The sequence below is a fragment of the Erythrolamprus reginae genome, chromosome 8 (genome assembly GCF_031021105.1).
Source record: "Erythrolamprus reginae isolate rEryReg1 chromosome 8, rEryReg1.hap1, whole genome shotgun sequence".
Taxonomy (NCBI): domain Eukaryota; kingdom Metazoa; phylum Chordata; class Lepidosauria; order Squamata; family Dipsadidae; genus Erythrolamprus; species Erythrolamprus reginae.
The window spans coordinates 18,800,962-18,813,662 of record NC_091957.1 but is presented as its reverse complement, the minus strand read 5'-3'; the positions used below and the strand labels follow the sequence as shown (position 1 = coordinate 18,813,662).

Genomic DNA, 12,701 nt, shown 5'->3' with positions numbered 1-12,701 from the left:
TCTTTTTTCCTTCTTCTCCTTCTTCTTCTTCTTCTTCCTCTTTTTCTTCTTCTTCTCCTTTCTTCTTCTTTTTTCTTCTTCTTCTTTTTCTTCTTCTTCTTCCTCTTTTTCTTCTTCTCCTTCTCTTTTCTTCTTCTTTTTTTTCTTCTTCTTCTTCTTCTTCTTTTTCTTCTTCTCCTTCTTTCTCTTTTTTCCTTCTTCTCCTTCTTCTCCTTTTTCTTCTTCTCCTCCTCCTTCTTCTTTTTCTTCTTCTTTTTCTTCTTCTTTTTCTTCTTCTTTTTCTTCTTCTTCTTCTTCTTCCTCTTTTTTCCTTCTCTTTCTCCTTCTCATTCCCCCTCTCCTTCTCCTCCTCCTCCTCCTTCTTCCTCTCCTCCTCCTTCTTGTGCCATATCCATCATTGGATGTTGCCGATTGTAGTTTTATCAACAGCCACAAAAAAAAGTGCTGCTGAGTTTTGTCTAAACCAGTCCCTTCGATTTTGAAGCCACAATCTTCTTCTTAGCATTAGCATTTAGACATATGTGCCGTTATCTCATCATTTAGACATATATGCCCTTATCTGCACTCATGCCCTTAACACCTCGAGGTTCGACTACTGCAAGGCTCTCTACATGGGGCTACCTCTGAAGAGTGTTCAGAAACTTCAAATCGTGCAGAATAATAATAATAATAATAATAATAATAATAATAATAATAATAATAATAAATGCCGCTTCACAGTGCTTTTACAGCCCTCTCTGAGCCGTTTACAGAGAGTCAGCATATTTCCCCCAACAATCAGGGTCCTCATTTTACCGACCTCGGAAGGATGGAAGGCTGAGTCAACCTTGAGCCTAGTGAGATTCGATCTGCCAAACTGCTGGCAGCTGGTGATCAGCAGAAGTAGCTGTTATCATGCAGAACCTTGTGGGTTCAGTACAAAACCTTAAAATGTGACTGTGCTCCTCAACAAATAATGCTGTCCATCATTTGTCCTTTTTGTGGGTATTCAAATAATGGGACTTAATCAACTGAAAAAGAGTCCAAGCACCTATTTGAAAACTTATCTTGGTCGGTAAGCCACTCCCACCCAGTCACATGACCCTTAAGCCCAGTCACATGCTTGTCAAGCCACTCCCACCTGGTCACATGACCAGCGAGCCACTCCTACCTGGTCACATGACCATCAAGCCACACCCACACAATAAGCCACGCCTACAGTGTGGCAATAAAAATTTTGGCAGCCCGTTTTTTGCCCCTTACCCTTTGAGTCTGCTGAACTTTGACTGTATAATCTTTGAGACGTTCGGCAAACCCGTCAGCCTTCATCTGGTTTGACATTTTCCTTGTGCCTAATCTAAAAACAATTGAACAGAAAAAAACCCCATCTGGGAACGGCTAATCAAATATTCATAGGCTTGTCACTCAAGCAACACTGTGATTGTGATTGATTTTTTTCAGCGGCTTGGTTAAACCAAAGTCATGTTTGAAGTGCAAGTAGGTCATAATAATACCTGTATAATATAAACACCAGAAGACCGTATAATAGTCTTGTCGAGAGAAAATGTGATTAAATTCACATTTGGCTCCATGGGCTTCTTGCTTTTCTTCTTCAGTACATATTGGAGGTGTGTAAAGATATAATAATATTTATATACATGATACTAGTAAAAAGAATAATAAGAAAAAAAACATTTGATATAATAATATTCAGTGGCAGGAAGTCCTCAACGTATGCCATGGACCCCCAAAATTTATGTCGCTAAGTAAAACTGTTGTTACGTGAGTTTTGCCCCTTCTACGACCTTTCTCGCCACCGTTGTTAAGTGAATCACTGCCATGGTGAATCAGAAACCCAGGTTGTTAAGTCAATCTGGACTTCCCGCTTGACTTTGGTTGATAAAAGGGGTCACATGACCCTAGGACATTGACATCCAACATAAGTACATGTCAGTTGTCAAGAATCTGAATTTTTATCATAGGATTGTGGGGATTGCTGCCAACGGTCGTAAGTGGGGAAAAGAGAAGAGAGAAAAGGAGAGGAGAGGAAAAGAGAATAATAGTTGGAAGAATAGAATAGAATAGAATAGAATGCAGAACAGAATAAAATAGAATAGGGAAAAAACTAGAAGAGAATAGGAAGAGAAGAGAAAAAGGAATTTAGAATAGGATAGAATAGAATAAAATAGAATAGAATACAGAACAGAATAGAATAGGGAAAAGACTAGAATGGAATAGGAAGAGAAAAAGGAATTTAGAATAGAATAGAATAAGGAAAAGAGAATAGGAAGGGAAGAGAAAAAGCAATTGATAATAGAATAAGGAAAAGAATAGAATGGAATAGGAAGAAGAGAATAAGGAATTGAGAATAGAATTAGAATAGAATTAGAATTAGAATAGAGTAATAAAATTTAGAATTAGACTAGAATAGGATTCTAAGTCCCTTTTTTCAGTGATATAACTACAGAGAGTCACTAAGCAAATTGTTGTAAGTTGAGGACTGTTGAATACCAGTTGGGAAAGAAACCAAAGAGAAATGTGGTTTTTGTAATTTATAACATCCATGGGTTTTTGTTTTTTGTTTTTGTCGCTTCCAGGCTTCTTCTAATCGGAAACGGGTAGAAAACCTCGCCAAGAAGAAACTGGATTCTCTGATCAAGGAATCTAAAATCCGGGACTGTGAAGACCAAAATAATTTTGCTGTTGCCACCTTGTCGTCTTCAGGGAAATTGGGGAACAAGCCTGATCTTAAAAAGGTGATTTTTCGGGGTGGGTGGGAAGGGAGGCAGAGGGAGCCAATCTGAAAAGCTTACCAATAAAACATGAATAAACCATACAACAAAAAGTTTGCTAATAATAATGATGATGATAATGATGATAATGATAATAATAGTAATAATAATAGTAGTAGTAGTAGTAATAATAATAATAATAATAATAATAATAATAATAATAATACCGTGTTTCCCCGAAAGTAAGACAGTGTCTTACTTTCTTTTTACCCCCAAAAGCCCCACTACGTCTTACTTTCGGGGTATGTCTTACATTGGAAAAAAATTGAAAGGGTCGCGTTCCCAAAGGCATCTCCCCAGAGTCCAGAAGGGCAGCCGCGGGACACGAGCCTCGTGAGCCCTTTTCCAAGTTCAACCTCAGGGCTCCAAGCGGCGTGCACGCGTGGAGCCGCAGACGCGTGTCGGGGAAGCGTGTGTCTGGAGGGGAGGAGCCGCTCTGCGCAGCTGGGCAGCGCCACCTGCCTGCCGGAAAGGAGGCGGGCGAAGGAGGGCGCAGCTCCGGCCGCTCGCCTCGGAGCTGGTCGGCCTCGCTGGCCGCTTGCAGCCGAGCCTCGGCAGGACTCAGTTGCTGGGACGAGCGCCTTCGCTGCAAGCCGCCGCCCGCTCGGCTCGCTTCGGACCAGCGCCGTCCTTCGCTTTGCCAAGCCGGGGAAGAGGCGGTGGCGCCGTGGCGAGGCGAAGGCGAGGGGCGCGCAGGGAGCTTGGAAGCGACGTCATCGGGCTCCCCCCCCCGGCAATACCCCCGTGTTTCCCCGAAAGTAAGACATATGTCTTACTTTCGGGGTACGGCTTATATTAGCCGACCCCCCTGAAACCCCCGATATGTCTTACAATCGGGGGTGTCTTACTATCAGGGAAACAGGGGTAATAAAAAACCAGTACAGGTGGTCCCAGTAGTAATTGGCACACTGGGTGTTGTGCCAAAAGACCTCAGCCGGCATTTGAAAACAATAGACATTGACAAAATCACGATCTGTCAGTCACAAAAGGCCACCGTACTTGGATCTGTGCGCATCGTACAAAAATATATCACGCTTGGGAAGTGTTCGACTTGGGATATTGTGATACGAAATCCAGCATATCAATCTTGTTTGCTGTGTATGATTGTTTTTTTGTGAATAGTAATAATAATGATGATGATGATGATGATGAGGGAATAGAAGGGCAACTAATCAAATTCGCAGACGACACCAAGCTGGTGGGGGTAGCCAACACCCTTGAAGACAGGCTCAAATTACAGAAAGACCTGGACAGACTAACACAGTGGGCCCACACCAACAAAATGATGTTCAACATCGACAAGAGCAAAGTCCTTCACCTAGGTAAAAAAAAAACCTGGACACACATACAGCCTGGGAGAAACCCCTCTCAGCAGTAGTGATGGCAAAAGAGATCTCGGAGTCTTGGTGGATAATCAACTAAACATGAGCCAACAATGTGCAGCAGCAGCCAAAAAAGCCAATACAATCCTAAGCTGCATCAACAGGGGAATAAACTCCAAGACCAGGGAAGTCTTAATACCACTCTACTACGCCCTGGTCAGACCACACCTGGAGTACTGTGTTCAGTTCTGGTCACCACACTTCAAAAAAGACATTGAAACTCTGGAGAAAGTGCAGAAAAGAGCAACCAAAATGATCAGGGGTCTAGAAACCAAGACTTACGAAGAGAGACTGCAGGAACTGGGCATGGATAGCCTAGAGAAAAGGAGGGCCAGAGCGGACATGATAGCAGTCTACAGGTATACGAGGGGTTGCCACAGAGAGGAGGGGATCACTTTATTCTCCAGGGCACCGGAGGGCCGGACGAGGAACAACAGCTGGAAGCTGACCAAGGAGAGATTCAACCTGGAAATAAGGAAGAACTTCCTGACGGTCAGAACGATCAACCAGTGGAACAACCTACCAGCGGACGTTGTGAACTCCAACACTCTGGACATTTTAAAGAGGAAATTGGACTGCCATTTGGCTAGGATGCTATAGGGTTCCTGCTTAGGCAGGGGGTTGGACTTGATGACCCGCATGGTCCCTTCCAACTCTAACAATAAATAAATAAATAAATAAATGATGATGATGATAAGGATGATGATAATGATAAAAAGGTTGGGCCAAATATACATATAATACAAGTAGACCTCGACTTACGACCTCTATAAAACATCTGTTGTTAAGTGAGACATTTGCGAAGTAAGCTTTTGCCCCATTTAATGACTTCCTTGTTGTTAAGTGAATCACTGCAGTTGATAAGCCGTTTCCCCCCCAGGACCTTTGGCATGGGCTGTGTCCTTTCTTCAGAAGGAATCCTTGCCAAATTTGCCTTTTGATAGCTATATTTCTTCACATACACACACACACACTCCCTCTTCATCATTTCCCATAAGCCCCTTCGGAGCAGTGAAGCTCAATATGTAATCACGGTTAATCCTGACTGATCACCTGGGTGGCTTTCTTTCCCTCTGTGAGCCTGAGCTGAGAGATGAACAGCTAATGAGGGGCAGTTGTGCGTGTGTGTGTTCTCCTTGCAATTGTGATAAATATTTACCGGCCACATCAGATTTCTCATTCGTCTTGCACGGGTTGTGTTCGAACGCGCAGCAGCGACAACGCATGGAGAACCAGCCTCGTTCCTCCCCTCCTTAAGCCCTTAATACCACTTTCCAACTGTCTGTCTGTCCAGCCGAGAGATGGCCTCCCCTGGATGGCTGAGGGAGGGCAGGAGATTCTGGAACAAGGCCTTATCAACAAGGCCTTACGGAGACGGAATAACAAGAGTTGGAAGGGACCTTGGAGGTCTTCTAGTCCAACCCCCTGCACAAGGAGGAGACCTTAAACCAGTGTCCACACCCATAATTCAATACCCCCCTGCGCATGTGATTCCCCCCACACTACCACACTCACCCCAGGCATGCACGTACGATCCCCACGCTCCCAGGTTTCCTGAACTTTGGTGGGCCCGGTAGGCCCATCTTGGACCCTCCCCAGGCCAGAATAGTAGGGGAAGTGCTAATCTTGGGGGAGGGGGAGTTGGTCCCAGAGGACCGGGGCCACAACAGAGAAGGCCCTTCCCTGCACTCCCGCCAGCCAGCATTGCTTGGCTGCCGGCCCTGGAGAAGACCGACTCTGTGCGATCTAATCGGTCACTGGGACGTGTGAGGCAGAAGACAGTCATGTAAAAAATCTGATCCTAAGCCATGTAGCGCTTTATAGGTGATAACCAAAACCATAAATTGAGTTTGGAGAGCGATCAGAAGTCAGTGCAGCTCATGGAGTGCTGGACTAATATGGGAATTTTACTACCAGTTCGTCCAAACCGGCTGAATCCCGCCAGCGATGAGGTTTTTTTAAAACACTTTTCACGTGAATTTGATCTAATCCTGAATGAACTAATCTAAGAATGAGGCAAAGACGTCTTGCTTCTCCCTAATTTCCATCCAGCTTTTTTGCACTCGGGACAAATTCTCCTCCTTCCCACCCCCTCTTTCATTCTACTTTTCCCCGTAATGAGGTTTTGATTTGGTTCCCTCCCTTCCTCAGCCTCCTGTCGCTCATCCTTTGTTTATCGCACCTGTTCCAGCAGGTGGGTCGATCTATCGAGAAATAATACAGCATTTGCAAGTGGGGTTTTTTTAAAAAAAAATCAAAGCGAGAGCAGGGTGGACTTTTCGCAGCCGCCTTGGCTGGATTTTCATTCGCCTTCTTGCTTCAACAGTTTATTAATGATTTTTGCCTTTCATAGCTGAGCGCACACCGTTAATGAGGAAAGCAGGTGAGTGAAATTTGGGGAAAGCACAATGCTCTTCTCAGGGGCAACACACAGGTGGTTCGGGCTCTTTTTTTTTACAATTTCATTTGCCCCCCACCTTTTTTTTAAAAAAAAAGTCATGTTTCATAAATCCGAGTATTTATAAAGGAGTTCTCCCCTCCCTTTCTCCAACTCTTCATATTTTAATTTCCAAATAATGGCCATCACAACTATGTGGCCCAGGTGCTCCATTGGAACCTGTGCCACAACTACCACCCACCAGGGGTAAAGAACTGGTGGGATCATAAACCTGAGAAGTAGTTGAAAACAAGCATGCCAAAATACTTTGGGACACAATACACCGGACCTCACAATTGTGGATCATTGATGTCGCCATACCAGGTGTCACCAAATTGATGAAAAACAATCGAACTACAACGACTCCGGTTTAAACCAGTACAGGTGGTCCCAGTGGTAATCAGCACACTGGGTGCTGTGCCAAAAGACCTCAGCCGGCAATTGAAAACAATAAACATGTACAAAATCATGATCTGTTGGTTGCAAACGTACTTGGATTTGTGCGCATGATACAAAAATACATCACACAGTCCTAGACGTTTTGGAAGTGTTCGGCTTGTAATACTGTGATAAGAAATCCAGCATATAAATCTTGTTTGCTGTTTATTACTGTGTTTTGTGAATAAAATAATAATGATAATAATAATAATAATAATAATAATAATAATAATAATAATAATAATAATAATAATAATAGTCTGAGGGAACTGATTAAGGGGACAAGAGGAAAGTTAGCTTTCTTGAGTTGCAGTTTGAGAGTTGAAATACAAGTAGCTCTTGACTTAATACAAGTAGCTCTCGGCTTAAAAACAGTTCGCTTAGTGACCGATCCCTGATCACTCAGCAAATCACTGTCTTTTTTTTTTTTTTTTTGGTCCCCCTAGAACAAGCACGAGGAGAACCTGGAATCTGGTGAAGACCCGATCCTCAACAAACGTCACAACCGATCCCTGATGGGAAGCTTGACCAAACGCAAGGTATTAGTTTCTTGGAAGGAAAGTCTGGAATAAATTCTAAAGTAGAATTCTTTATTGGCCAAGCATGATCGGACACACAAGGAATTTGTCTCTCATCCATAAACCCTCAGTGTACATCTAAACGTCAAGTCATATGTCATGATCATAATTACAGTCATTAATCATAAGTTAGAAACAATTCTGTTCTATTTTTCTATTTCTATTCTATTCTATTTTTCTATCCTATCCTATCCTATCCTGCATTCTATTCTATTCTATTTCCATTGTCTCCTCTCCTCTATTCTACTCTATTCTTTCCTTTTCTCTCTTCTCCTACCCAACCCAACTCTATCTTACCCTATTCTCAGTGAAGGGCTACCAAAATTTTTACTACTACACTGCGGGCGTTGCTTATGCAGGATGCCCGGCATGTTCTTTCAACATCTTTCAGTGCAAATTGGGTGCTCTGGGATGGAGCTCCATTTTCGGTACCCCACTGCACACACACACACCCGTCCAGGCAGTAGCCCACCCCTGTTCTGTTCTGTTCAGTTATATTATATTCTATATTCTATATTCTATTCTATGCTATTCTTTCCAATATTTTATTCTATCCTATTCTGCATTCTATTCTATTTCCATTCTATTATCCTCTATTCTTTCCTCTCCTCTCCTCTCCAACCCTCTCCTCCCATCCCCTATTCTGCATTACATTCTATTCTATTCTATCCAATATTTTATTCTAGCCTATTTTACATTCTATTCTATTCTATTTCCATTCTCTACTCTATTCTACTCTATTCTCTCCTCTCCTCTCCAACCCTCCCCTCCCCTCCCCTATTCTGCATTCCATTCCATTCTATTCTATTCTATTCTATTCTTTCCAATATTTTATTTTCTTCTATCCTATTCTGCATTCTATTCTATTTCCATTCTCTACTCTATTCTACTCTATTCTTTCATCTCCTCTACTCCCCAATCCTCCCCTCCCCTGCCCTATTCTGCATTCTATTCTATTCTATTCTTTATCTGTTCTGTTCTGTCCTTCATTTATTCTATTCTGTTCTGTTCCATTCCATTCCATTCATAAGAAAACCAATAGGAGAAGAGAGTAGGAAAGATGAGAAATGAGGCAACGCTATGGGAATGGCATAGGGAGAAAACCTATACAGTGGTACCTCGTGATACGAACCTCTCGTGATACGAACCCGGGGTTCGGAAATTTTTTGCCTCTTCTTACGAACTTTTTTCGGCTTACAAACCCACCGCAGATTGCAAAATGGCGCTCCGCTGGCCGCCGCCGCCCGGCTGTCACCTTTTAAAACAGCGGGGGGGGGGGGGCTTCTCGGCATTCTCCCGAACCCGAACCCAAACTTTTCGGGTTCAGGTTCGGGAGGCCACCGAGAAGCGCCACCGCCCGGCTGTCACCTTCTGAAACAGCCGGGGAGCTTCTCGGCGTTCTGAACGCCGAACCCGGAAGTTCGGATTCGGGTTCCGGAGGCTGCCGAGAAGCGCCCAGCTGTTTCAGAAGGTTACAGCCGGGCGGCGGCGCTTCTCGGCGGCCTCCCAAACCCAAACCCGAAAAGTTCGGGTTCGGGTTCAGGAGAACACCGAGAAGCCTCCCGACTGTTTTAAAAGGTGACAGCCGGGCAACGACGCCCAGCGGAGCGCCATTTTGCGATTTTTTTTTCCTTTTTGCACGCATTAATCACTTTTACGTTGTTTCCTATGGGAAACAATGTTTTGTCTTACGAATTTTTTGCCTTACGAACCTACTTCCGGAACCAATTAAGTTTGTAAGACGAGGTATTACTGTATTTGTTTTGGCATGCAATGCCCCATAGCAGCGTCCCGGGGGAAGAAGTTGAAATCGATTATCTCCAGGATGTGAGCCCTCTCAGCCCTCTTTCTGGCTCGTGCGGTATACGTATAGGCCCTCAATAGGAGGCAGTCCAGTTGCAATTATTTTGTGCTAACTGTCCATTGAAGTCTGTGTCTCGTCCTGTTCGGTTGTTTGCCAAACCAGGCAGTGATCAAGTTACAAATGACAGACTCGTTATTGTTGTTGTTTTAATTTACTTTTATTGTGGCTTTTCCCCCCTTCCCCATAGAAGAGCATGGGGATGGATTTTTGATCCTGCAAACAGCTGATTGTTAATTTCGGTTTCAACACAACTTTTATGTTAGAGTGATTTTTCTGCAAACTGGAGAAAATCAGGACAGAGCAAAGCAGATAGTCAGGAAACGCATGGTTTTGGGTACAGTCCCTCTGATTTGATTCTGAGCCGACGTCCCTGCGGGCGTGAGTTCAAACACCGGGGCTAAAAAGAAAGTTCAGAACAAATGATTTTTCATTTTTGTTCTATTGCAAAACCGAAGGCGGCTGGGGAATCCAAAGAGGAGTTTGTGCACCCGTTCCAATTGATACATATGCACATCAAGTCCAAACTGTATTGTTTTATGTCAATGAAATGAAATATGAAATGAAAAAAAATTAATGCTTGCTTGTTTATTTTGCTCAGAAAAGGCCCCCTCCCCGTCTGTGTGCAATTTTTTCTGGCAGGCTAATCTATATATAAAGTGAAATAATTGCACACAGCCGGTGGGGAGGCCCCTTTCTAAGCAAAATAAACAAATAAGCATCAATTTTTTTCATTTCATTATGTTCAGAAATGTTCAAATTAATAAACACTTCCAGTACCTAAAACCAACCTTTTTTTACCCCGGGTCTAAAAGGACCCGGAGGAGAACAAGTGTATAGTCTTTGCAAAGAGAACAGCAGGGTTTAATTCAATGTATATATATGCCAAATGTGTACATATATATTTCACACAGACACACAAAAATATACATTATCTACTATATAAAGTGTATGTACACACATGCATGTGCAGCTCTTCTAAAATTATACACATTCAACCTCATTTACTGCAATAGGAAAAAACATACCCAGAGCCCAGAAGGGAAAAAAAAGGAAAAAAATCCAAAATTTTCTACCTGTTCTGTATACCTGACTGTACCCGTAGGAGCCCATCGCTGCTAGGTTCGCTCACACGGGATTAGTAGATTTGGTTGTGGGCTTAGCAGTCAATTGGGAGACCTTCTCCCTAGTCCTAACTGGAAATGTCATTTTGGATTTGTTGTTTACAGTCTTAGCATTGAAAATAACCGCCGTTTCTTTGCCCAGTAAATTGAGCTTCAGGGAGAACTATATCTCTCTTTAGTTACATAACAAGTAAGCGTAGATCTTTTTTCTTCACTGCCTATTTTTTATTTTTTAACCCAGAAAAAATCCAGCAAACTCAAAAGGACCCCGAGTTTGGAAGATGGAGAAGACGACGTTGAATGCCAAGGAAACTTGTTTTATAGCAAGTAAGTCTCAACCGTTGCAGAAAAAAAAGAAAAATAAATACTGACTTGTGTCTTTATACAAGTCACCGTCGATGTACAACCGCAGTTTGTTTGTTTGTTTTTATTTATTATTTATATTTATATGACACCCACTCCAACAGGCCTCAGGGCGGCATATAAATAAATAATCTCTAATCCCAAATCTCTGTTGCTGAAGGGAACATTTGTTACGTGAGTCTTGCCCCATTTTACGACCTCATTTGTTGAATGGTTATTACTTGAATCCCCGCAGTCGTTACTGCTGTTGGCTTTCCTCTTGACTTTGATCCCAATTGGGGATCATGTGACCATGGACAGTGCAACCGGCATAAGTACATGCCAGTTGCCGAGCCTCTATATTTGTATCGCGTGACTTGGGATGCTGCCAACAGTTGTAAGTGTGAAGAACAGTCCCAAGTCCCACTTTTAATAAATTTAATAAATTAAATTAAATTTTCAGTGATGTCATAACTTTGAATGGTCACTGAGTGAACTGTTGTAAGTTCGAGGACTGTCTATATCTAAGGGTTCGGTTTAGCTGCTGTTTAGAACTTAGAATAACTTTATCGTCACTTTGAATGTACGTTAATAAGGAGGGAAAGGAGTCATTGGCTGCCAAAATTTCAAATCGGGACTTAATTAATTTAATTTAATTTGTAGGTGATGAGTTCCTTCTGGGTTTCATTTGGGATTTTTTTCCACGCTGCTTGTTCTTCATTTTCTAAAATGGAACTTAAAACTGTGTAACTTTAATACAAACCACTGGCTTGGATTCTTGGTTTGTTAAGCAGGTAGAGCCAGGTGAAAATGTCACCTTGACCTTTGCTCCTCCCTGCAAAATTCAAGTCTTTGTCGGCTTCTTACTGTATTCCCCGCCACCGTGTCTGATGGATAAATCCATTTCGATTTGGATCAATGTCAGCAATTCGTTACTGTTCTGATCCAGCTCCCTGGACACGACAAACCCTCTGAAGTTAACTCAATGATTCCTTTGTTAGGAGCGCCAGCAGCCCCGACGAAAAGTTTCTCTCTCACCGCAGGCTAACAAGTCCATTCTGCAGAGAGAGGAATTCGCCATATCTGTTCATCTCCGTTCCCTGCATTTTATCCCCAGAGCTTTGCTAGCAGAGGTGGCTCTTCCGTCCCAAGAACCAGTCCATAGATTTCCCCTGCTCTCCTCTCCTCTCCCTTCTATGCATCCGTGAATCAGGCACAGGACCCAGCTGTTCCTCCTCCTTCTCATCAGCCACCTCCAGACCTGGGGGCTGTTGACTTTCCATCTGAGGGCTGATGGACAGCCAAGTCTCCACCTCTGTCTCTCTCTCTCTCTCTGCCGGCTCCATTCTCTCTTCCCCCTCGGAGCTCTCAGATTGCCTTGATGCTGATCCTGACCCCCACACTTCCGCCCTACTACTACTCTGATTCAGCTGCTGGAGGGGCCGGTGGTCAACAGGCTTGTTGTTACCTTGTTGTTGTTTATAATCCTCCCAGAACAAATCGACAAAAGAAAACGATGAAGCTCTCCCGGGCTCTCTCGGATCTGGTGAAATACACGAGATCTGTTGGAATCCACGACGTGGAATCGGAAAGTAAGTTTGCCTAATGTCTTAAAAAGAATTAAAGTACCAGCAGGGTTTTGACGGATGCCCTGATTCAGGAGTAGGCCAAGTTTTTATTTATTTATTGGACTTGTAGAAGTTGGCTCTTCTATGACTTGTGGACTTCAACTCCCAGAATTCCTCAGCCAATCACCTTACCTTGGGAA

The 12,701-nt window shown here is 43.2% G+C and overlaps 1 protein-coding gene across 1 annotated transcript in view; it reads left to right on the top strand.

The window, feature by feature from the left end:
- Window positions 1-12,701, top strand: part of PLCH2 (phospholipase C eta 2) — a 264,606-nt gene that overhangs the window by 214,551 nt on the left and 37,354 nt on the right. Inside the window, 4 exon segments of the mRNA XM_070759112.1 lie at window positions 2,577-2,735; window positions 7,475-7,567; window positions 10,833-10,918; window positions 12,428-12,525. Of these exon segments, the coding sequence (XP_070615213.1) occupies window positions 2,577-2,735; window positions 7,475-7,567; window positions 10,833-10,918; window positions 12,428-12,525 (436 nt within the window).